Source organism: Phocoena phocoena, chromosome 2 (assembly GCF_963924675.1).
Source record: "Phocoena phocoena chromosome 2, mPhoPho1.1, whole genome shotgun sequence".
NCBI lineage: Eukaryota > Metazoa > Chordata > Mammalia > Artiodactyla > Phocoenidae > Phocoena > Phocoena phocoena.
This window is the reverse complement of record NC_089220.1, coordinates 74,192,913-74,216,520: the sequence shown is the minus strand read 5'-3', so window position 1 is coordinate 74,216,520 and position 23,608 is coordinate 74,192,913. Positions and strand designations below refer to the sequence as shown.

Below are 23,608 nucleotides of genomic sequence, written 5' to 3'. Positions count from 1 at the left end.
AACAGGTTTCCCCAACCTTCTCCATTTCTATTGAACCTTATCCAGACTACACTTTCAGTTTTATAGCTAAGACAAAAGGGAAAATCATGCCTAATCCTCCGTCTCCCTCTTAGGGAAGGGGCATAATACCCTACCCGCTCAGGCTGTAACCTCTGGGTCACATGCTTTTCAGCTGGCTCAGGTTGGCTCATACGCCTCACTCGGATAGAGGTTGAGGTGGAAGTCCTCTCCTTTGGCTCAAGGACCTGAAGCTGTGGCAATGGTGGAGTTGCAACCTCCTGACCAGAAGAGGGATCTTTGGTTTCAGTGTAGCTGGTGCTGCTGTCCCTGGAGACTCCAGGGCTCAGAGACTAAAGAAATGAAACATATTAGGCAAATTATTTTATATGCCATATATTCAGTAGATCACTGAGCTTTCCAACTTAATACTTTAGATCTTTTTATTCAAAGATTTTATTTAAATCTTTCCCTAGGTTTATTCCTGTTTCATTTAGTGACCTCCCTGACTTCCTAGATTACTCAACAAATTGTTTATCAACTCCCAACTAGGTGCTGGGTACTGGGATACACATGTAAAAAGGCATGTCCATACCCTCAAGAAGTTTATAGTCTAGCAGAGGAAATGGGTATGGATTCAGCTTTCTTTGCAATCAAAGGGAATCAAATTGAAAAAGGACCCAACTTAGGAATCAATGAGTTGAAAGTGAGACTCTGAAATGAGAAGAAAGTAATCACTGAACTGGGGACTTAAAGGAAGCTTTTCTGCTGGAAATCATGATAGATTCTCCAGGGGTTGAAAAACACTGCAGTACAGACAGAACATCAACGCACCCAGGATTCTCCCACACTTACTCTTCTGCTGTTGCTTGACGCTGAACGGGAACGGGAACGGGAACGGGACCTGGATTCTGATGTTGACCTGGAGCCCATCTTGGGTCTACCACGAGGGTTGGAATGAGTACCTGCCTGAGATATATCTCTCTGCTTGGATCTTGGAGGTGAATGAGACTGAGAGCCTGAGCTGTCAGGAGAGCGAGATCTTGATCTAGAACTGGAGGATGACGATGAGGAGGATCGGCTAGAGGATGAGTCAGCTGACCGTTTCGATCTGTGGCTTGGGACAAGAGTATGAGAAGCCCTCCTGCCTTCCTTCTGTTCCAAAGATTCCTCCGTGATCCCTTTGGCCAGTGTGAATTCCTCGATTTTTAGAGGGAGTGGTTGAGCTGATTTTTCTGATTCAGTTTCAAGACCCTTCTGGGTTGAGGATTCAGCTTGTGTGCTTTTCTGAACTAGAGGCAGGACACTCTCCTCTGGCACTTTCTCTACTGGAGATTCTACTTTGGTGTCTGCAGGGCTTGACAAAGGAGACAGACCTCCCACCAACTGCACAGTATGCTGAGACAGTAAGAGCTCCCTGGCCTCAGCATCTGTATTAGGAGGAGACAACTGAATAAGGACAGGAGGGGCTGGGCCTTCCATGGGTTCTATTTCTTCTTCACTCTGGAGTTGTGTATTAGGTGGTGGAGAAGATGCTTCCTTGGTAAGTAAAGGTGGGGGAGTCTCCTCCTCACTAGCAGTTTGCTCTGGTTGTAGCACAACAGGGGCCTTCTCCAGATCTTCAGTCAATCGAGGAGGGGAAGGGGACTTGGATTTTTCCTCCAAGCTTTTTGAAGGTTTTATTTCTCTTTCTTCTTCCTCAAGGGGAGAAGCTGTTTTCATCTCTTTCTCCTGCTGATGTCTGGCCAGATGACTTCTTCTGGCCTCTTCCTGGGACCTTGTAACCCTCCCTCCTCTCTCTAACCCCTCCTGTTCCTGGGATCTTATAGTTTGGGATCTCTCATCCATTACCTCCTCAACTTTTACACTGGGCTTCTCTTCCCCCTCTTCTTCCTTAAACTGCTTCAGGACTGGTGCATCCCTAGATTTTTGTCCCTCATCATCGTCTTCCTCCTCTTCCTCCTCTTCTTCCTCTTCCTCATCCTCTTCTTCTTCCTCTTCAGTTTTCAAATTTCGATCTGCTCTGAGCCTCAGATTTCTGGAAGGTGTTTCTTGATCCTCTTCCTCCTCAGCAGCCTGGCTGCACTCAGAGAGTTTAGCTGCTCTTGCCTGAAAGAAAAAATATTCAATGGTTCCAAGTATATTTGCTCACTATCAACAGAGGAGAAAAAGTATCTCACAAGACACACACATGACGAAGAAACTCAATGATATATGCTTTCAGCAACACAGAAAACAAATGCGACAAGAGACACGTGTGACTAGTATGGGCTCTTACAGGAATCAAAATAGAGTGACCAAAAAGAATACAATAATGAAACTGCTAGTACTTCATTTGTTAGCTTCAAGCTTTAAAAATAAATATAGGGCTTCCCTGATGGCGCAGTGGTTGAAAGTCCGCCTGCTGATGCAGGGGACACGGGTTCGTGCCCCGGTCCGGGAAGATCCCACATGCCACGGAGCAGCTGGGCCCGTGAGCCATGGCCGCTGAGCCTGCGCGTCCGGAGCCTGTGCTCCGCAACGGGAGAGGCCACAGCGGTGAGAGGCCCGCATACCAAAAGAAAAAAAAAAAAAAAAAAAAAAAAAATATATATATATAAACTGAACATCTAGAAAGGGGGTGGGGGCGGGGCGGGACTGACCTATTATCAATAAATGTGATTATTTTGATCATCTTTGGGGTATATTTCATTTTTTCCCATTGTTTCTTTTCCACTGTTGTAATTACACTATACATACACTTTTGTATACTGTTCACTTAACACTGTATCATACAGCTTTAAGGTTTTAATTGAATAATGAATTATATCTTTTCTAATAATGTGCTGCCTTAGGAATACAGACCAGCCTACTAACTTTCACAGTTATTTTTTTATTTGTTTTGTTTTGTTTTGTTTTTTTTGAGGTACGTGGGCCTCTCACTGTTGTGGCCTCTCCCATTGCGGAGCACAGGCTCCGGACGTGCAGGCCCAGTGGCCATGGCTCACGGGCCCAGCCGCTCCGCAGCATGTGGGATCTTCCCGGACCGGGGCACGAACCCGTGTCTCCTGCATCGGCAGGTCGACTCTCAACCACTGCGCCACCAGGGAAGCCCCACAGTTATTTTTTTATATATTCGTTTAGAAATTCGAAGGCCAGGGACTTCCCTGGCAGTCCAGGGGTTAAGACACCACGCTTCCAAATGCAGGGGATGTGGGTGCGATCCCTGGTCAGGGAACTAAGATCCCACATGCTCACAGCATGGCCAATAAAAGAAATCCAAAGGCAAGAGCAGATATAAATTAGAAAACAAAAAACAAGAAAAATGATTACAAAGAGAAAGAAGATGACTATACAGAAAGCTAGAGAGATACCAACTCTGAAATAGTTTGAGGAAAAAGAGGAGGAGGAGGAGATATCCAAGGCATTACCCAAAGAGGTGAAGGATGCTTTCAGAGGTAACTGAGTTACCTGTCTGACTCTGGATGATCGTCTTTCTCCTTTCCTTGGTTTCTCATCATCAGATTCACCTTTCTCTTCGGAAATAGAGGCGCTTTTTCCTATCAAACGAAAGAAAACCAAGTCAGACTCATAACATGAACATTCATTCAAGACTGCTTTCTAAAATTCAATTGATCAAAGCATATGAACGGCTCAATACATATCTGTATTAATCTCTCTGACTTCTATGTGGAAGAAAAGACTACATAAAGCCCTAAGGGTCAGGGTCATGTTGATAATTCCTGCTATGCACATCTGGAATGTTTTTAATGTCACAAAGCCAATTCACATATTATAAATAATTCAAATAAATGTAAAATAACTACCAGGGGCTTCAAATTGTCTAGCACAAAGTACATTTATTTCTGTAAAATGTTTTGTCACTGAATCAAAGCCCAAGACTTCACTGTGTTCAGTGTCCATTTTTTTGGACTGCCCATTGCCACCACTAGTTTTGACCAAAACATCATGATTAATATACCAGTTTGTAAAACAATAATCTTATGATATAAGTACTTAAGAGAAATGATTTTCAGGGCTCAGGGCTTCAGAAATGGACCCTCTCAATTATGTTTTATATATGGAGCTCAAGGTGAGATTATTTTAAAGAAAAATAAGCTCTACTATTAAAAGAAAGCTTGTGGACTTCCCTGGCAGTTCAGTGGTTAAGACTCCATGCTTACACTGCAGGGGGCACAGGTTGGTCATTCCAAATAACAACTCCATGTAAAACTGGAAAAAGTTTTCACTTACATTCCATGAAGGAAGTTAACTGTGGGTAAATCACTTAAATAATTTGGGTCTCAGTGTCTTGACTGAGAAAATGGAGGGGATGGACCAGAAGACCTCTACGTTTCCTACCAGTATTAAAATATTACACAGAGTAGCAATGCAAATATTGATGTGAACCAGTTTAGAAAACAGCTTAAAGATAATTATATTTCAGATATGTACAATACAGTACAAAAGGTTTAAATGATCCACAAAAACCTGTGCTACCCTAACAGTATTTAAACTAGTGCAAATAAAGCAGATGGTGTGAGCCCTAATCCAAGGTCTTCTCTCTTATTTCTTTATTCCAGCAATCTAAACTAAACTAGTCTCTGCTTCTGTAACTAAAAGAAGAAAAGAAACTTACAGAATGAACTAGAAGACTGCACATATTTCATAAACCTTTACTCCATGATCACTTGATTAACAGGATCTTTGAATATATACCATTTCATATCTGGGTTAGAGAATAAAGACTTGCATTACAGGTGTGTGTACAGGAACTAGGGTTAGGATATTCAGTGACAGGTCAGATTCTTCAGCAAAGATTTAAAGAGTAATCTGTAAGATATTAATAAATAATGTGGTGCCTATAATAATCAATAATTTCATAATTAAATGACCTGGAATAGGTTAAATTACAAAATGAGGAAAACCAAAAGAAAACCTTTTCCATGAATTTCAGGAAAAGCTCCTTGGCTTTCCCTTATCAAAATAAGGGAAAGAAGCTGACTTATTGTAGTAGTTTAACAAAAAAGAAAAAAAAAGGCAGAGGGTGGAGGGAGGGATGAACAGGCAGAGCAAAGAGGAGTTCTAGGGCAGTGAAAGTATCCTGGTATGATGCTCTAATGATGGATACATGTCATTATACATTTGTCCAAACCCACAGAATGAACAACATCAAGAATGAACCCTAAGGTAGACTATAGATTCTGGGTGATTATGATGTGTCAGTGTATGTTCACCCATTGTAAAAAAATGTACCACTCTGGTGCGGGATGTTGATATTAAGAGAGGCTATGCATATGTGGGGGCAGAGGGTGTATGAGAAGTCTTTGTACCTTTACGATTTTGCTGTGAACCTAAAACTGCTCTAAAAAACTAATGTCTTAAAAAAAAAATCACTATCCAGATGCTCAAGAATTAAAAAAAAAAAAAAAAAAAAGGAAGAGGCTTCCCTGGTGGTGCAGTGGTTGAGAGTCCGCCTGTTGATGCAGGGGACACGGGTTTGTGCCCCGGTCCAGGAAGATCCCACATGCCGTGGAGCAGCTGGGCCCATAAGCCATGGCCACTGAGCCTGTGCTCCACAACGGGAGAGGCCACAACAGTGAGAGGCCTGCATACTGCAAAAAAAAAAAGAAAAAAAGAAAAAGAATCCACCTGCCAATGCAGGGGACACGGGTTCGTGCCCTGGTTGGGGAAGATCCCACATGCCGCGGAGCAACTAAGCCCGTGTGCCAAAACTACTGAGCCTGCACTCTAGGGCCTGCAAGCCACAATTACTGAGCCCATTTGCCTGGAGCCCGTGCTCCGCAACAAGAGAAGCCACCGCAATGAGGAGCACGTGCACCACAACGATGAGTAGCCCCCGCTCGCCACAACTAGAGAAAGCTCGTGCGCCACAACTAGAGAAAGCCCGCGTGCAGCAACAAAGACCCAATGCAGCCAAAAATAAATAAAATAAATTAAAAAATAAAAAGAAGAAGAAAAAGTTAACCAGGTTGGAGGGAAGGTAAAGATTTGAAAATTGCAGATATCTTAAGCTTATAAATAGGCAAAGAAAAGACTGGAAAATTATATAGCAAACCATCAACTGTGGTTATTTTCATTTGTGGGACCTCTGATGATTTAAAAACCTGTTTAAAGGGCCTATATGGGAAAAGAATCTAAAAAAGAGTGGATATATATGTATAAGTGATTCACTTTACTGTACACCTGAAACTAACGCAACATTGTAAATCAACTATACGCCAATAAAAATTTTTAAAAATTAGGGAATTCCCTGGTGGTCTATTGGTAAGGACTCGGTGCTTTCACTGCCGGGGCCCGGGTTCGATCCCTGGTAGGGGAACTAAGATCCCACGAGCTGCACAGCGCAGCCAAATAAAACAAACGAAAACCTGTTTTTTCCAGTTTTTCCAAAAATTTTCTAACGAATACACACTACTTTTTGTAATAAGAAAACAAACATTTTTAAAACGATAAAATTCTATACCCTGGAGGGAAAACCTACAGGAGAGATTCTCTGATATGCCTCAAATACTATGAACAGTTAAAATTCACAGGCCTAGCCAACCCAAGTACTTGCTTTTACCACTGCAAGTTCTATATAAGAAACATTCTCTTTGTTGTTTATTTTCAACTTAAAAGCAAGTGTTAAGAGCACATATACCAAAGATGCTTTGCAGTGAATAACAAAGCACATATATGCTCTGAATAAATAAATGTGATTTTAAGGGGGGAAAAAAGGCATGTACAAAGTTTACCATAGATAAATGTGCTAAACAGATCAAATAAGAGTTCTGGAGCTGTGATTTTAAAATTAGGTATGCACAAGCAAACAGCCTTTATCTCGATCAATTATAAACTGTATACTATTCTATTAGATCATAATGTTATTTTGATACTGTACAACTGCAATGACAGGATTCTAGATGATCCCTCCTCTAGAAGCACTTGCCTAATAAGTCTTCAAAGAGATGTGGGAAAAATGGGAAGGGCTGGTCAGAAAGTTCTGGACATCACTGTTTTGCAAAGAAAATGACAACTGGAGGGGAACCTCAGACATGAAAACAAGAGCCTAGTAAGCAATACAAAATATAAGAAAGAGATGAGGAGTTTCTTCCAGCTCCTTGTAAGGAGCTGATGTGATGCAGACAAGGTTCTGGGAAAGGTGCCATCTTCTATTATGTGAACATGGCCACATGAGTGTCTTCAGCCAGATGTTAATAATATGTGCAGAAACTGAGCACCTTTAGCAAACAGTGGTACGAATACTGGTAACAGGTTAATAAATGTATTTCAGGAGTTAAAAAGCAAGTCAGGGTGAATGTAAGATTTCTGAGATTCCAAAGCCAGAAGCCTTCAGGAGAGCAAAGGCAGTGTAGAATGTATTAAAGTGAAGAATGGGACCTTCCCTGGTGGTCCAGTGGTTAAGACTCTGTGCTCCCCCAACGTAGGGAGCACAGGTTCGATCCCTGATCAGAGGATCCCGGATGCCGCACAGCTTGGCAAAAAAACCCACAAAAAACCAAACAAAAAAAACAAACTGAAGAATGTTTAAGCATCATATAGGAAGGTAGTTTCTTCATCTTGGGAAACAAATCCCTGGGCAGGATTTGCAGGATCCAGGTTAGGTAGCTACAGAGATCAGAGCAAAGCTTGTGGCCAGAGGGTATCCTTGGGTATGAAAAAGCAGCAGAAATTAAGAGAATGGAGACCTGGCAATGATGCCAACCCTAAATCTGACTCATGTTAGCTGTATAAGTAACTTACCTAACATTTCTTTATAATCTCAGCATCCAGATTTAACACAAGAACAGGAATGAGGGCTAAATGCTCTGTAAGCCAAAGGCTGGCTAAGATCCCCTGGGGCTATACCTTTGTTAATCAATCTGTATTCTGAATATCCATTTTTAAATGTTTTTGTATTTTTCCTCCTAATTTTCCTAGAGTGGGCTCTTTTTGGAAAAATTAACTGAAGATAATAAGGACTGTTGTATACCCAGTCATGATCTAGGAGGCAACTTCTGACTATGGAGGGTGAATACTGACTCCCAACATCTTAGAAAAATCTGAAGAAAGTGATGGAAAGATATGAAGTCAAGAAGGAGAGCCAGGCAGGATTTTATAAACCAATTTTTCCTTCCTATTTGGGATTGTGACTACAGCACATTAATGCGAGGTTGCTGGCATATAATAAGCCAAGGATCTTGATTAACTATAATGCTGAAAAACTATTCTTTCATTTAGTCATTCATAAACTGAGCTGATCAACAGAACTACCAGGGGACTTTTTAAAAATGTAAGGTCTCAGGACTTATATTCTTTGAGATTCTTGGGGCAGGGCCCAGGAATTCATATTCTTAAAAAAAATAATATCCAGGGGCTTCCCTGGTGGCACAGCGGTTAAGAATCCACCTGCCAATGCAGGGGACACGGGTTCGAGCCCTGGTCCGGGAAGATCCCACATGCCGCAGAGCAACTAAGCCCACGTGCCACAACTACTGAGCCTGTGCTCTAGAGCCCACAAGACACAACTACTGAAGCCCACGCGCCCGCCTGGAGCCCGTGCTCCACAAGAGAAGCCACCGCAACGAGAAGCCTGCGCACTGCAACGAAGAGTAGCCCCCGCTTGCTGCAACTAGAGAACGCCTGCGCCCAGCAACGAGGACCCAACGCAGCCAAAATAAATAAATAAATGAATTTATTAAAAAAAAAAAAAATCCTCAGGTGCCACTACTGATTACCAAAATATGTTACTAGGAACCTTACTTTAATCAAAATCTTACTAAATAAGGAACCCCAAACATCCAAAGCTAACAAATAAGCTGGAAGCCTAATAGTTTATGAGCCTACGGCAGACTGCCGCTGTACACCTGAAAAAAATCTAATTTCTGGGTAAACTCCAGGCATTCTACCGATCCAACCAAGCACTGCTAGAACTCCAAACTACAACTCCATTTAGGACCTTGACCAAATTTTATGCCACATCTATTATGAAATTCACATTCTAGCCAAGATCAGAGGTAGGAAAGTTTATGGATAGAGTATACCAAAGAGGACACACAGCAATTGTTTGTTGTATTCTACAATTTACTACATTCATTTCTTACTTTTTTTTCACCTCTTTCCTTTCACCTGTTTTTTTTCCCCTCCTCCAACAATTACAGCCATAGGCATAGTCCTGCTGAAGACACAAAGCACTTAAGAGACTACTGGCCACCTTCCTCACTCTAAATCTTTACTTGCTTTTGAAACCTTATATCTATTTCAGGACATTCCTCATTTTCACTTCAAGTTACATTTAGAACAGAGAGAGGCTCTCTCTTTTTCAAGAGTTCCTTATCAAATCATATTGCTATCAAGAATTTTCAATGGTTCCCCCATTACCTTTAAAATTAAATATCACCTTCCTTCCTACCTCTGTGCATTTGTTCCTTCCTAAAAATACCCTCTTGTCTTCTCTGTGCCAACTCAAATCCTACGTATTTCTAAGGCTCACTCAAATCCTACACCTCCTTCATGAGGCTCTCTCTAATCTCTCTAATCCTCAGAGAATTTTTTACTCTTTGGAATTCCACTGGTACGTGTGTCCGTACTACTTGTATGTCACTTAAAACATACCATCTTCCATTGTTAGTTTTATGTGCAGTTGTCTTCTCTCTCCCTAATAGATTTTACAATGTGCTGACTCCCCACACACTCTAGCATAGAGACATGTATACAGCAGGAATTCTATGCGTAATTTTTTGGCTTATTTTTATTTGAGAAGCGATGCTGACAACTAATTTATAAAAGAGTTTTCCCCTTCCACATGGCTTTACAATCAGGGAAAAAAAGAGTGCTAAGAGCAAAATGGATCAATTGCTGTTTTTATTTTGAAGAGAAAAGAGATCTCTAAAAGAAATTATTTCTCTCCCATCATTAAATATCTCCTAAAAATCTGCTTTCCGGAAAGAGTTCCATATTAACCAGAAGAGCTAGCGACTTCTATACATTCTAGAAGTATTAAATATGGAATGATCACCTTCCCCATGACCACTAACGTTAATAATCATTCAAAATACTTGTTAATTTACACACTGGTTTACTTTATCTACCTACTATTCACATGTCTTATACGTATGTTCCCCTAAAGGCACACTGTTTTGACAGGTAGTTCCTAGAAGACAAAGGCTGCATTTACAGACTTTTGCTTGAGACACTATGCAAAAGTGGGTGCTCAACATTTTTTTAAATGTGAAAAAAATTAATCTTACCTGAACCAATTCCACACACTGGGTTTGAGCTCCCCGTAATATGCTCAAATAATACTCTGCACTGCCTCTCATAGTACACAGCATAACTCTAGTTAATTATGCAATAATTTGTTTAATGTCTATCTCCTCACTAGACTGTATGTTTCATTATGACAGAGACTTGTCTTTTTCTCTACTATATTCCTGGTGCCTAGCACATGCCTGACATACAACAGGCAAGTTTTTACTTGTAAAAACTTGTTGAATGAATTAATAAACTGCAGATGCCCATTTGGGGGGATGACTGGATGTGTAACACACAATATATACAATTGGTGAAGAGATGAAAAAGAGTTGTGACTGTTGCTGAATTCAGAGGCAGAGGAAGTTAGAGAGGTATACAGATGAGAAGAAAAATCAGACTGCCTCATAAAATACTCTGAGAGGTCAACACAACATAGAGGTGAACGCAGACTTCGAAAAGGACATAATTTCCATGAAAAACAGATGTCAAATAACACTGTCACAGAATTGCCCTGGGACTTTAATGGAGGCTTAGCATGAAAGGAGGTGTAACTACCTCCCCCCACCAACTACGCAGGATTGACAAAACAGCGCAGTGGGGAGGGAGATACGTACTGGGTGAATGTCTGCTGAGCTCCAGCTCTGGTCTCTCCAGGCTGCTCTGAAAGTCAGGAGGCAGCAGGGAAGCCACTCCCTCGGGATGGATCATCTCGTCCTCCGACTCAGCTGAAGCTTCTGCAAAGTACAGATTGGGTCGGGGCAGGGAGGGAGTGAAGGGCTCAGCATGTGGGAATATGTAGAGGAGTGAAGGAGGTCAGGCAAAGTCACGGATACAGAGTATATACTAAAAAGAGCACTGTCCATAGAGAAAAACTCCCTAAGATAAGGCTCTTGTTCATCTAAAGGGTAGCTTAATTTACTTATAACTCTTCCTGTTGGCAGGAATCCTCTTCTAGTCAAGACAGTCAAATTAAGTGTCTTCTTCCCTGACAAAAGGTAAATAGTAACTCACTTGGCTCCATAAACTACCAAAGCAAATAACTGGCAGTCTCAGCCTGACTTATATTCCTGAAACTGCCTAGTGAAACAGGCCCATCTACTCATTGAAAGGAATAAGCAGGAAGAACTCCTTGTAAGAAGTGACAGTCTGGGCTTACCTTCAAGTTCTGCAGCTTCTCGAGCTTCACGTTCCAGACGCTGCCTAAGCAGCTCCTGCTGCTTTTCCAGATACTGCTTTATGAAACTGTTCTGGCTCATTTCCTCGCCAATCTGTGTAGAAGACATGGAAAAAGATAGTCTAGGAAAACAAACCAGGAGGTACAAAATTCCATGGAAAGATACGGAAAATGTTGGAGGGCCCTTTTCTAAGCTACTCCTAAGTTGAGGACCAAAATATATAGCCCTACGATTCACAAAAGATGGCAAAGAGGAACTGCACACATAATTTTTTATTTTAAATATTCAGCTCCCAGCCAAAGACTGATACACAAATAATTAAAAAAAATAAAAATTCCTATAATATTATGCCTTTTAGCCTAAATTTTTAGATAATCTAAATTATATAAAGATAATCTAAATTTTCCTTTCAATAATATCAAAAACTGAAGGAAAAAAATACTAGTTCATACTAATTCATCTTTTGTTCACACAAAAGATCAACCTCCACCTATCCAGAAAAATTTTGTTAAACATCTCCAAAATTCAACTACTAGACTTAAAAGCCTGAAAGCAAGAGACTAAGAAAAGGGATTCAGCATTTAGACAGAGTTCTAACTCCATTTTCTTTGGGTGAGAAGAAATCTTTGGTAACAATTTTTAAAATCCAGGAGCTTAATCCCTTTTCCCATTTTTTTCTGCAACACAGACTCCCATGTCACTCTTCTGCCCTTCAGCTTTCTCTTCACAAGTCCTCTTCCCGAGAAGCTTCTTGCTTAGCAAGTCCTATTAGAACTCCAGAAAAAGGAAAAAAATCTGAATAAATACTTTCTATGTCATTAGTCATCTTTCCTAAGCGTGGTAAATGTTTTTTTTCCCCCCTAAAATAGAGATGAGTCTCTTGGTAGTCAGTGGACACTGATGAAGCGTGGGTTGCAAGTATTAGAGAACGTATGTATTTGTTGCAAAAAACCTATGTTAATAAAAGCAAAACTTCAAAGTTGCAAATGTAATCAGCAAAAGGAATAGAATGGTAAAGTGATTAACTTATGCAGTTTCTTATGCTTGTTAAAATACTTAACCTCTGTAAGCTAGTTAGATTATACTTTCAGCTTCATGAGCTAATAACCAGGGAGTAGGAAAGCTCTCTTGTTTTTCCACTGTATCTTGGGACTTCATCTAGTACTGGAGCTGCACACCACTGCACTAACAAAGACCTGGATTTTTCCTTTAAGCGCATGACACAATATAATGAGGGGATGTTAAAAGCTGAAAAGAATCTTAGGAGACCACACAGCCTAAGACTTTTTTTTTTGAAACTGGGAATGATTTCTTCCAAAGAAATCTTATGCAGAAACTCAATATTCAAAGCAGACAGAAGTAGATCTAATCTCGTTTAAGAGGGGAATGTGAACCCCTGCTCATTTGGGAAGAAATTTTCTCTAGGAAGCCTCCAAAAGCAGCTCCACAAGATCCCAACAGAGTAGTTATAAAACTATGGATCTAGTCCAACTCTTTCTCATCTTACACACAGGGAAACTGAGGAAGCCAAGGCCTCCAAAGGTTAAGTTTCTTGCCCAAAGTAACAGCAATTAATGACGTTTAGGAGTAACTGCACAGTTAATATTAAAACTAGTAATGGTGGATGATTTCCAAAGGACTGAATTCTTGGAAAATCTATGTCAACACAAGAATTCTTCTTGATCAGCAAGTATTTTCCTATACTGCCCTGTTGATTGTCTACTCATATCTACATTCAAAGACATCAACTACTTTTTCCAAATTGATGTCAAACAAATGCCTTCAGATCCTTGTACTCCACTTAATCAACTAGAGCCACATCTTTCTGAACACACCATTTCAAGAATCAGAAATTAACTAACAGCTCTTCTGATTCGTGAATTCTTTATTAGAATTCAACTGTCCTAGTATGAAAACATTTTCAACCCAGGGAACTGAGGAAAATATTGGTGAGAAATCAAGCATCAAATATACAACATCATGTCCTTCCATGTCTCCGTGCATCCAAAGAGCCCCCCCTTCTAGTGAACCTTCTTTCTTACCTGGGAATTTGGCTGGAATGCAGCATGGGGTGTTGAGTGTTTCTGTAAATTTTCTAGCATTAGAGCCTGGTATAGAGAAGGGCAAAAGTCAGAAACCAGGAGGAAAAAAACCAAAAACAAAAAAACCCTCCCCCAATCTCTTCATCAAAAGCAATGACTAACCGTACACACTTAAACTGTACTCCTCTTCCAGGCACCTAAAAGCCCTTTACTAATTCCGTCCTCATTCGTCTTCAGAAGACCCTTAAAGGTAGCCATGGTTACTGCTCCCAAATGTACAGATGTAAAATGCAGGCATATTGGGAAAATCTGGCTATGCAATAAAATCAGTGACAGTGACAGAACCAGTACTACAATCCCTATTATCTTCTGCACTTCTGACTAGTGTCCCTTCTAAATCTGGCCCTTCACTTCAAATATTCAAACCAGGTTCAAATACATGAAACCAACATGGTTTTGGCCTGACTGAATTCCTTGGTCAGTCACCCAGGACTAGATGTACTTGAGTGAACTTGCATCGTTTCCAAAAGAGTGGCACCTAGATTTACCAAATTTATAAGAATTTCAGAGGAGGCTACAGAACAAAATGACCACAGACTCTATAAACTGTGTCCTGATCCAATCCCTCCACACACGGAACTGTCAGCTTCAATGTAAGCAACGGTTTGCCAACTTAACCCTTGAGCCAGCCCAGCCCGAATCTGTTACTCTTCACGTATCCTAACTTACCCTAATTAAAACCAAGAAATCCACACCATCCCTCCGCTTACACCAAACCTATACACACCAATCCATCCATCTACCTCTTGACAATCCCACCCTAATCTACTCAAACCGATTCAAAACCCCAACATATACCAGCCCGCCTCACCTCTCTCATCAATAATCACCAAATTCTTATCCACCCGAATTGCTTCTGGACGCCCTATAAATTATACACCCCTCCCTAACCAAGTCCCTTCAGATCAAGGTTTCTCTTCATCTCACCTCCTAATCTAATCAAGCAGACATTTTTGCCCTACCCCAATTCTATTCTTTGCGATACCGATACCAACCCCTCATCCTCTCTGCCCAACTAAACACCTAACTCCGACCTAGCCCATCTCGCCCCCCTCAGGCCAGCAACGCCGGTGGTTGTAGTGGGATTTAACTCCTTCTGCAGCGCATGCGCCGAAACCACAGACACAAACAAGGAGGGGGTGGGGGAGGAGGAAGGAGCTTAAGACACTCCGGGAGAGTAGCGCGCACCCTCCCATTTTGGGATCGCGCCGCTACCGTTAAGGCGGGAACCAGCGCTATTTCCACTCCAGCGCGAGCCTCCCCAACCACCGTGCGCGCGGATCCGGAGGCTGGCGCTGGCGGCCTGAGCGAGCTCGCGCCGAGCTCGGACACTGCGCCTGCGCCGCGGCAGAGACTCGGCTCTACCGGGTCAGCTCCCCTCCGACACCCCGGCAACGCCGTCTACTCACCCCTTTGAGCCGCTTGACCAGGGCACTCTTCTGCCCGCTCTTGGCTAGGCCTCGCTGCTCCAGTGCGGCCTTCAGGTCGGTCACCCGCAGCGCCTGAAGAGGCTTCCCGTCCAGAGTCACCTCCTCCAGCTCCGCCATCTTGCGTGAGGTACTCGGGTCCGTTCCGACGGCTTCGGGCATCTTCGGTAATTTCCGCCAACGCCCTTCGAACGTACCGAGTTGGCCCCGCCCACTTCCATAGTCAACCCCTCGATTACCACTCAGAACTCCCCGGGTTCCTCCGGAAATTCTCGGGTGTTTCCGTCTCCACATCGGCACCAATTGGTTCTTTCCATCCTCCTAGTCGCTCCCCCTCCCTCATCCTGCTTTCAGAGCTCGGTTCTCTTCGTCTTACCGAGGCTTTGAATCGAATCTGTTCGGAAGCTCTCGACTCTGGCATAACCATAATCGGAATTATTCGGCTATCTCCGGACCTAAGGCTGAGACGCTGTGGCGCTTGGGTGTTTGGGGCTGGTCTGGGACCGGAAGTGCGTGGGCTTCCCGGCTGGCCCTCGTTAGGGTTTTTAGGAAACCTGGAAGCGGCGGCGATAGTTGAAGTCTAAACACTCTTGTGACGGTCTCCGGGTGCCCTGTGAGAGGAAAGGGGAGGTAAGCGGGGTAGAACTACCTCCCTGGGCCGGGTCAGACTCGGTGATTACGGGCTACCCTTAGTAGGGCAAGCCTCCCGCTCCCCTACGGAAACAGCTGCCGCCTCCCATCCTCCGAATCCCCGCCACTCCCATCTAAGGCTACGTTGCTCTTTGGGACCACAGAATACCAGGCTCCGTGGCCTCCGAAGTGGCAAGTGGCAGCACCGTGTCTTTCGACCCAGCCTGTGAACTAATTCGTGGTAATTGAACTTGAGCTTGCCGTGGAAGCCATGTCGCAAGACTCGGGAAAAGTTAGCCCTTTCTCCGAGTAAGAGAATAAAATTCCTTTAGGAGGAATTGCTTCTTGTAGGGCCACTGTGAAAAGGCAACCTCGGCTGGACCGTTTTGGTACAGAACTGATGTTAATTTGCTTCGGGGTTCCTTTCTTTGTCACTACAAACACTCCAACTTAGAGCAGAAGAAACACAAACAGTAAAATAGGTCGTAAACAAGTAGTTTGTTTTCCTTGTTAGAGATTCAAACTGTGGGATTTGAAAACTATTCATGTTGGCTGACCTTCCAGTTGCATTAGTGATGCGAATCAATGGCAAGTCATCAATAGGTATTATATTAAACATGAAGGAAAATTTTACAGACATATGAATTGTCACACAGCTACAACAGTATAACAGTTGTTAGATCCCTAAGCCAACAAACCAATTAGACTGTTTTTTCAGTACTGAATAAACACTTGGCTTCTTCTGTTTTTCTTACTTTGTTATATTATTTTGGACAAGGCGCCTTCACTAACTCTGCTCTTTAATTTTTCCTGGTGCTTTACAGGAAATATAAGAAAATAATGGGAGTTATGAAGTTCTTGGCATATTTCAGAGGCTACATGCACATTGCGGAGAAGGCTCTTTCGTCATACATGATGTTTTCCCTTTCTTTTTTTTCCTTCTGTTGATAGCTCTGGAATGATTAGCATCTAGGCCCTGACCAGCTGCTTGGTAAATTAAAAAATGTGTACCTTTTTTTCATTTTAGGGAAGATGTGTTGGACCAATATTAATCGTTGTTTTTTTTCCTTTACTGAATCTGGAACATAGAATTAGGTGGTAAAGAATGAACAAGGAATGCTTTGGTTATTTTTGGATTGTTTATAAGAATGATGGAGGGAGGCAGTGGTTGGGAAGGGTAATGGGTTTGAAAACGAGAGAGGAAGGTTGGCAAATAATGAAATTAGGTTATTCTTGAGTACCTTGTCTAAGTTGGATAATAACCTAAATAAAGGACCCTGTTGTTTTTCTGTAAACCAAATTGGTGAAAAGTAATTTTCTTTGTAGACGTTGATTGAGTGTAATAAGATTCTGTGTTGTTGGGAAGCTGTATTTTGGTTGCTCTATCCAGAGAGTATATAACAGTGCTCTTATGTTTCAGGATGCCACTGGGATCATCTTCCTCTTCGATGCCGCTACCCTTCCCTTCTCCCTTACCCTCGGTACCAGACAATATTTCTAACTCTTCCCCTCCCCCAATGTCTTACATCACTTCCCAGGAGATGAAGTGTATTCTTCACTGGTTTGCCAGCTGGTCAGGTCCTCAGCGTGAACGTTTCCTACAGGACCTGGTAGCTAAGGCAGTACCGGGAAAATTGCAGCCACTGCTGGAAAGTCTGGAGCAGCTTAGCGTGTCTGGAGCAGACCGACCACCTTGTATCTTTGAGTGCCAGCTACGTCTTTGGGATCAGTGGTTTCGAGGTTGGGCTGAGCAGGAGCGCAATGAATTTGTCAGGCAGCTGGAGGTCAGTGAGCCAGACTTCGTGGCAAAGTTTTACCAAGCAGTGGCTGCTACCGCTGGTAAAGACTGATAGGCATTAAAATCAAAGAAGATAACCAGAGCTAATGGAGCCGAGGCCACAGCTTTACTAAGAGAACTTCAAATGTATCACTTAAAGGCCTGGGGATGGTGTTCCTATCAGCTGACTGAACTTGCTGACCAATACAGGCCTGGTGATTTCAACAGCCGATCAACTGGAGTCCTAGTGTAAATGTTTTCCATCTAAGCAAATCCAGATCAGCAGTCTGTCTCCTAGCTTACTTCCTTCCAAGAGATGTCAAACCCTCAAGAATTTAAAGGCTTCTTTTACAACTATAACCGAAAGGAATCTACACATTATAACTCAAGCCTACTGCCGGCCCATAAGGGTATAAAATAGAGCCCTTCTACTCCAGAAACGAGAGAAGGACAATAAAAGGTCATGTTCTTATAATTTAGCTGGATTCAGATGGCTGCTTTCACCACTGTTACCAAATTCTGGCATAATTATGTGATATCCCAACTACTAGCTTTCCTAGTGATGATTTAGTAAAGTTATGGAAAAATCAGGAGGTGGAGATAATTAGCTACTCCTTCCTCCACACAGATGTTGGTTTGAATCCAAGTAGCAATGATTTTTTTCTAAAGTATACATGACATCCTTGGAGCTGGTAGCAGATGTTCCTATTCTATAGGTTTGCTTTACAACAATATGAAAACAAGTGACATTCTTTACAGGTTGAAGGGTTTATTTTTTGTATCAAAATAAAGAACAGATTTTCAGAACCGTAAGTCTTTACCTTTTTTTCATTGCAAGGCTAGTGTAATGTTGATATACACAGAAGGAGGCATTCTGAGAAAAGTAGAACTTAAGTATAGACAATAGATCAACTTTCCATCCAGTTTCTCCTAAGAAATCATCTCTGCCCTAACCTGTGTCATGCTCTGGGTAACATCACACCTCCCTCATTCCTCCAACTGGGCCCCCTGTTGCACCTTGGGGCTCTAGTGAATGGTAAGGGGCAGAAGGTCCCACCTGAAGAGTAGCTCGTTTCTGATAGGCCATGGTTCCCAGTGCAACCACCAGGATAAGCGACATTAGGCAGAGTCCCATGGACAGACTGAGGTGGGTCATGGAAGGATTATGGTCTGAGGTAACTAGAAACCTAGGGATGTAGGGGTAATATTTGGCCTGGAATAATGCCTAGGCCTAGGAGGTGAAGTGCCCTACCTTTATTTTAACACCTAGAACTCATTCTTCATCCAAACAGTAAGCTGAACGGGAAATCAATAAGGGGATATAGAACCTGAAAGGAAGAAGACCAAGATCCAAGACTGCCAGCAACTTAAATTGTTGGAAGGAGGAAATGGCTTAGGGGAAGAGTTAAGACTATAGTGTTCAGGCAAGTTGCCTGGGTAGTGCTTAAGAAAAGAAAGAGGAATTCCCTGGCTGTCCAATGGTTAGGATTCTGTGCTTCCAGTACAGGGGGCCCAGGTTAGATCCACGGTCAGGGAACTAAGATCTCGCAGGCTGCGTGGTGTGGCCAAAAAAGAAAAAAAATTCATTAAAAAGAAAAGAAGGGGACTAGGAGCCCTATGTCCTAGAGATAGGTGAACTCTTATTACTGCTGGGGGGAGAGGTGTCCCATGGTGATAGGCACCATGTTAGGGATCCTTGTTTTCTGAAATATTAACTGTATAGGACAGTGTATGTATGAATGAGTGCTTAATATAGTTTCAAATATCTGGATTCCAGGAATTTGAAAGAAAACTCCCTGGAATGTTATCTTACTTGCTGTATTCTATGGTAAAGGTGGCTCCTCCATAATATACTTCTGGAGGTTTCTTCCAGAGAGTCAGGGTCAGGACCCTGTGCACCATACCAACTGAAGGCCCTTGGCAGCCGGGGGATTTCCACATATGCACAGTGAAGACCAGACTGGTGGTAATCAAGAGACTGTGGAAATAGCGCCAAATGGACGTTTGGATCTCTTAATGGAAGTATAGTCCCTGGAAGAGTATATCTCATGAAACAGGTGCGGGCTTGGGACTGGGATGAACGGAAGGTCTTTAGAGGAGGGTTATCAAGTAAAGGACTTGAACATTCTCCTTGGCCCACTGTATAAACCCTTAGCCTGAACCATTGATTTACCCACCAGTGCTCACCAGAGCCTTGTAGAACTGCTTCAGTTAGCTCTTCGCCCTCTTCCTTCCTCAGGGAGTGGCCTGGGGGGGGGGGCCCAGCTAAATAATAGGTCAGGTTGAAAGACTTATAGGTGGGTAAGTAATATTGATAGCATCGGTACCTTCATTTGTCTAACAGAGCCAACCCCAGGGACAGAAGAGATGGCCATTGTTCCCAGGTATCTACAAAGAAATATGTAGCAGGGTATAGTTATAGCCTCAGTCACCTGCTCAAGCCCTCCTAAGGAAAATGTACATTCTAAATTAGATTCATGGACTCGGTAGGGTACTTAGTAAAAAATAGATGAACATCAATAAAGAAGCTACAGGGATATATTGTACAGCACAAGGTATAGAGCCCATATTTTATAATAACTTTAAATGGAGTATAATCTATAAAAATATTGAATCACTATGTTGTACATCTGAAACTAATATAATATTGTAAATCAACCATACTCCAATAATAATAAAAAATTTAATGAACATCAAAACACATTGGATGGTACTACCATAAGAGCACTTCCAAACTTTTTGCCAGTGTGCTACAGCTATTCCACTTCTGATACCCACCTGAATAGCCTTTCCTGGAAGGCACGGGACCCAGGGTGATCCTTCCACCTGCACCTTGTACACTCCCCTCTCTGTGCACTGATGTAAGTAGCAGTGGCCAGGGGGTTTGCTTCCCTGAGGTGTGGGATCTGAGAGGGATGCCTGATCTTGTCCCCAGGAAGCATCTGTGAAGTGAGGTTGGCAAGGAAGCAACAACTATGGGGATGGTAGATCTCCCCATGGGGATTCTCCGCCCCAGGTGGGAATCCATTTTCCTTCCTCCAGCATTCACTCTGAAGGGCAGGGCAGAAGGTAGAATAGTGTTTGTCCAGATGCCTTAGAAGGAGACTCCTCTCCAGCCCCACTCGGTTTCATTCCCCATTCTCTAGTCTACCCACCCCATTGGCCAAGAGCTGATACCTGCATCAGCCTTCCAGCATGAGGTCTGAGGAGCAGCTTCCCTTGTCCAGGTGCAGGTAGTGGCAGCCCAGTCTGCTGTGTGTAGGGGATGGTAGAGTGACACTAGAATCATTGGCAGCTGTGCAGCCCCTCAGCACACGCACTTACCAGTACAGAAGAAGTCTGAGGTGCCATTTCCACAGGTGGTCACCAGGCCAAATTCCAGGCCAGACCCTGCTTGAGAGATAGAAGAGCCCTCAGAAGAAATGAAGCCCCCAGACCCGTCAGGGCCAGCCGTGCTCACAGCTTCAATTACACTTTAGCAGCAGATAATCCCTTCCAACCTCTCTCACTCCCCCCAAGCTGACTCGGGTCATGAGTGCCCTCTGCAATTCTCCTTTATTTCTCACCCCAGCCCCACAACAGCTCCTCTGCAGTGCTGTGGTTGACCTGGTACCAGCCTGAGTCTTTGAAGGCAGCGAGAGTGAGTGGGTCAAGCCGAGTGTGCTGGGCGCCATCGTAGGTAGCAGTCATTATACAGTTCTGGAGTAGTCAGGCCTCCCAGTGTGAAGACAAAGAGCCCCTTGGGAAAAGACAGCTGGTGCCACCTGACCGTTCCCTCTTCCTTCCATCACCCCAAAGTGTTCTCATCCTCACCTCTTCTTCCAAGGGAGTGCCCAGTGAAACCCCTAGCAGTCCCAAGTGTTGGGCCAGGCTGTGGTGAGAAGCAGCTGTCCCCACTCATCTCGCCTTGTCACTTGTTGACTTGTAGAACAGTTCTCGCTGAGTATAGAAAGGGAAGAAGGCATCTGAGGAGAGGGAGACCTCAGAAGGGTCAGGAAGAGTTGAAAGGAAGGAGTTGGTAAGAGAACAGTGGTTCTCTCTGGTTGATGTTGTGAGGAGACATTGCCCTCATTCCTCTCATTTACCTCTGAGTCCTGAAGGGCAATCCCTCCATGTCTCAAAGAGCTGTCCAGAGAAACCCAGGGCATGGAGCAGTTCATGGAGTGTGGCCTGAGGACAAATGACTGCAGAGTGAAGGGGACCGCAGTAGGACGGACTGCACTCTCTCGCCCCTCTGCCCAATCAGCTCTTCTTAGAGCTGGAGGCACCTTCTATTGCACCCTGAGGAGGTCCTTCCACTTCATGGGAAGCTGAGTGACCTGTGCTCCCTCCCCAACCTGTTTGCTTCTTCCTATTCATCATGCAGCAGTCACCATGACCATGTCACTGTGGCTGAGGCTGGGGTTGGTGAGATGGGCACAGAAGACAGTCGTACCAGCAAGGGGCCTGTCTTCTGAGTCCAGCTGGCAGCAGGCAGCATAGGTTACGATAGAGGGCTGTGGACGGGCCAGGACAAGGTGAGGGCGGAAAGGAGGGGTCTGGGGTAACGCGGAAGTCTTCCTGAAAATGGAGGCCCAGGAAACTTGGCAGGGGTGGTACCAAGGGATGGCTTGGAGGTTTTTCAGCTCCCAACCAAACTTCATCAGCATGCCCCAAGTTACCCCCAATACGCACAATTTTTCGGGGAGGGGGGCTGTGCCATGTGGCTTGTGGGATTTTATTTATCTATTTTAAAATTTTTTATTTATTTAACTTTATTTTTGGCTGCATTGGGTCTTCGTTGCTACGCAGGCTTTCTCTAGTTGCGGCGAGCGGGGGCTACTCTTCGTCCCGGCGCGTGGGCTTCTTATTGCGGTGGCTTCTTTTGCTGCAGAGCACGGGCTCTAGGCACGCGGGCTTCAGTAGTTGTGGCGCATGGGCTCAGTAGTTGTGGCTCGTGGGCTCTAGAGAGCAGGCTCAGTAGTTGTGGCACACGGGCTGAGTTGCTCCGCGGCATGTGGGATCTTCCCGGACCAGGGATCAAACCTGTGTCCCCTGCGTTGGCAGGTGGTTTCTTAACCACTGCGCCTCCAGGGAAGTCCAATTTAATAAAAACTGCTTGTATGCTCCCTACCCTTTCCCATGACATTTTAGATTGAGAAGCAGAGCTGGGCAAAGGAATTTGATTTGAACCTCACCTCTTGGTGGCACTTGGAAGTGTGGGCAACCCACACATACAGAAGAAAATCAGTGTTTTGGACCCCAGACCCACCTGGCTGGATTAGCTGTGAGGGCTCCTGCTCTGGCCACAAGGCATAACCACGGAGATGGGCATCAGGGATGTGACAGCGAGTGAAATGTCCCATCTGGCTTAGTGGACGTTTAGAATAGGGAGTCTTCTCCCCTGCTCTCCTCCAGTCTCTGATTTAATAAATTGTCATGGGGAGAGGGGGCTCAGGGATCTGCACTGTTAAGAAGCACCTTAAGTAATTCTGATGCTGGTGGTCTTGTAGAGATCTAGGCAAGCTAGAGATCTTCAGATCCCCAAATCTGCTAAGTCATTCTCACCTTGGCCCCCAAGCAACTCTGTCCTTGGTATCCTGGTTTCAAGAGGCTGCACCTGGCAAGAATGAATACCTGTAGGTGAGCTGGAGACATTTCTGGGTATCCCTGAAGAGGTACTGTATACACTCTCAATGACATGAACTCACCTGTGGTAGTTTGGGGTGTCTGGGTCTCCTCAGACAGCATGGCAGTACTGTGCAGGGTCTCGACGCAGAAGCAGGGGTCCTTGCCTTGAAGGGGCTTAACAAGACAAGAGATCAGTTTCACCTCAACATCCTAGACGTCAGTTTCTTTTCTGTGTGGTCTTGCTGCACTAGCCCTCACTGCTCCTCAGTCCTCCGGAGCCCTCTGCTCTCCCACTCACCTGCTAGGACACCCTGGAGCCGCTGAGCAGCCTCTCTCCCTGCCGCCAGGTCTTGGGATCCCCCTCTCACCCTGCCTCCCTCAGGAGCTCAAGCTCCCTCTGGTATAGGATCTCCGCTATGGCAGGTTTGGATTTGGAGGGGTTGAGGATCCTGGGAGCCAGGGAGGGTGAGGGAGGAAGAACGGAAACTTGGGGGAAGTTGGGAGAAACAGGGTCTGAGAAAGCTCAAACGTATGTCTTGTCATGTAGACACCTGCTTGTGGCAGCCCCCCAGGGGGAGCAGCTGCAGCAGCAACGTCTTGCAAACATCTTTCCATAGACTTCCCTGGATCCAGCCTTCTACTCCCTTTTTCCCC

General features: G+C 44.0%; 3 protein-coding genes across 3 annotated transcripts in view; 1 reads left to right on the top strand and 2 right to left on the bottom strand.

Moving 5' to 3' along the window:
• The window catches only part of ACIN1 (apoptotic chromatin condensation inducer 1), a 31,744-nt gene extending 16,513 nt beyond the window's left edge, over positions 1-15,231 (bottom strand). The window contains exons 1-7 of the mRNA XM_065871694.1: positions 14,920-15,231; positions 13,451-13,516; positions 11,390-11,501; positions 10,848-10,967; positions 3,448-3,536; positions 853-2,106; positions 130-350 (exon numbers count right to left, since the gene is read on the bottom strand). Of these exons, the coding sequence (XP_065727766.1) occupies positions 130-350; positions 853-2,106; positions 3,448-3,536; positions 10,848-10,967; positions 11,390-11,501; positions 13,451-13,516; positions 14,920-15,231 (2,174 nt within the window). The remainder of the gene's footprint in view (positions 1-129; positions 351-852; positions 2,107-3,447; positions 3,537-10,847; positions 10,968-11,389; positions 11,502-13,450; positions 13,517-14,919) is intronic.
• A 1,757-nt stretch (positions 15,232-16,988) lies between these two features.
• Positions 16,989-17,417, top strand: C2H14orf119 (chromosome 2 C14orf119 homolog). Its single transcript, XM_065872924.1, has one exon. The coding sequence runs from the start codon at positions 16,989-16,991 to the stop codon at positions 17,415-17,417; it is 429 nt and encodes a 142-aa protein (XP_065728996.1).
• Positions 17,418-18,320: 903 nt separating this feature from the next.
• On the bottom strand, positions 18,321-23,561 carry CIROP (ciliated left-right organizer metallopeptidase). Its single transcript, XM_065871693.1, is given in 17 exon segments — positions 18,321-18,531; positions 19,158-19,356; positions 19,532-19,624; positions 19,627-19,732; positions 20,123-20,226; positions 20,229-20,394; positions 20,500-20,596; positions 20,665-20,734; positions 20,911-21,216; positions 21,219-21,287; positions 21,430-21,514; positions 21,718-21,840; positions 22,522-22,689; positions 22,892-22,943; positions 23,035-23,128; positions 23,253-23,486; positions 23,489-23,561. Coding segments are annotated over 17 exon segments (2,250 nt in total).
• Between the last annotated feature and the right edge of the window lie 47 nt (positions 23,562-23,608).

Coding starts and splice junctions, on each gene's coding strand:
- C2H14orf119 (XM_065872924.1), top strand. CDS start 16,989: ATGCCACTGGGATCATCTTCCTCTTCGATGCCGCTACCCTTCCCTTCT.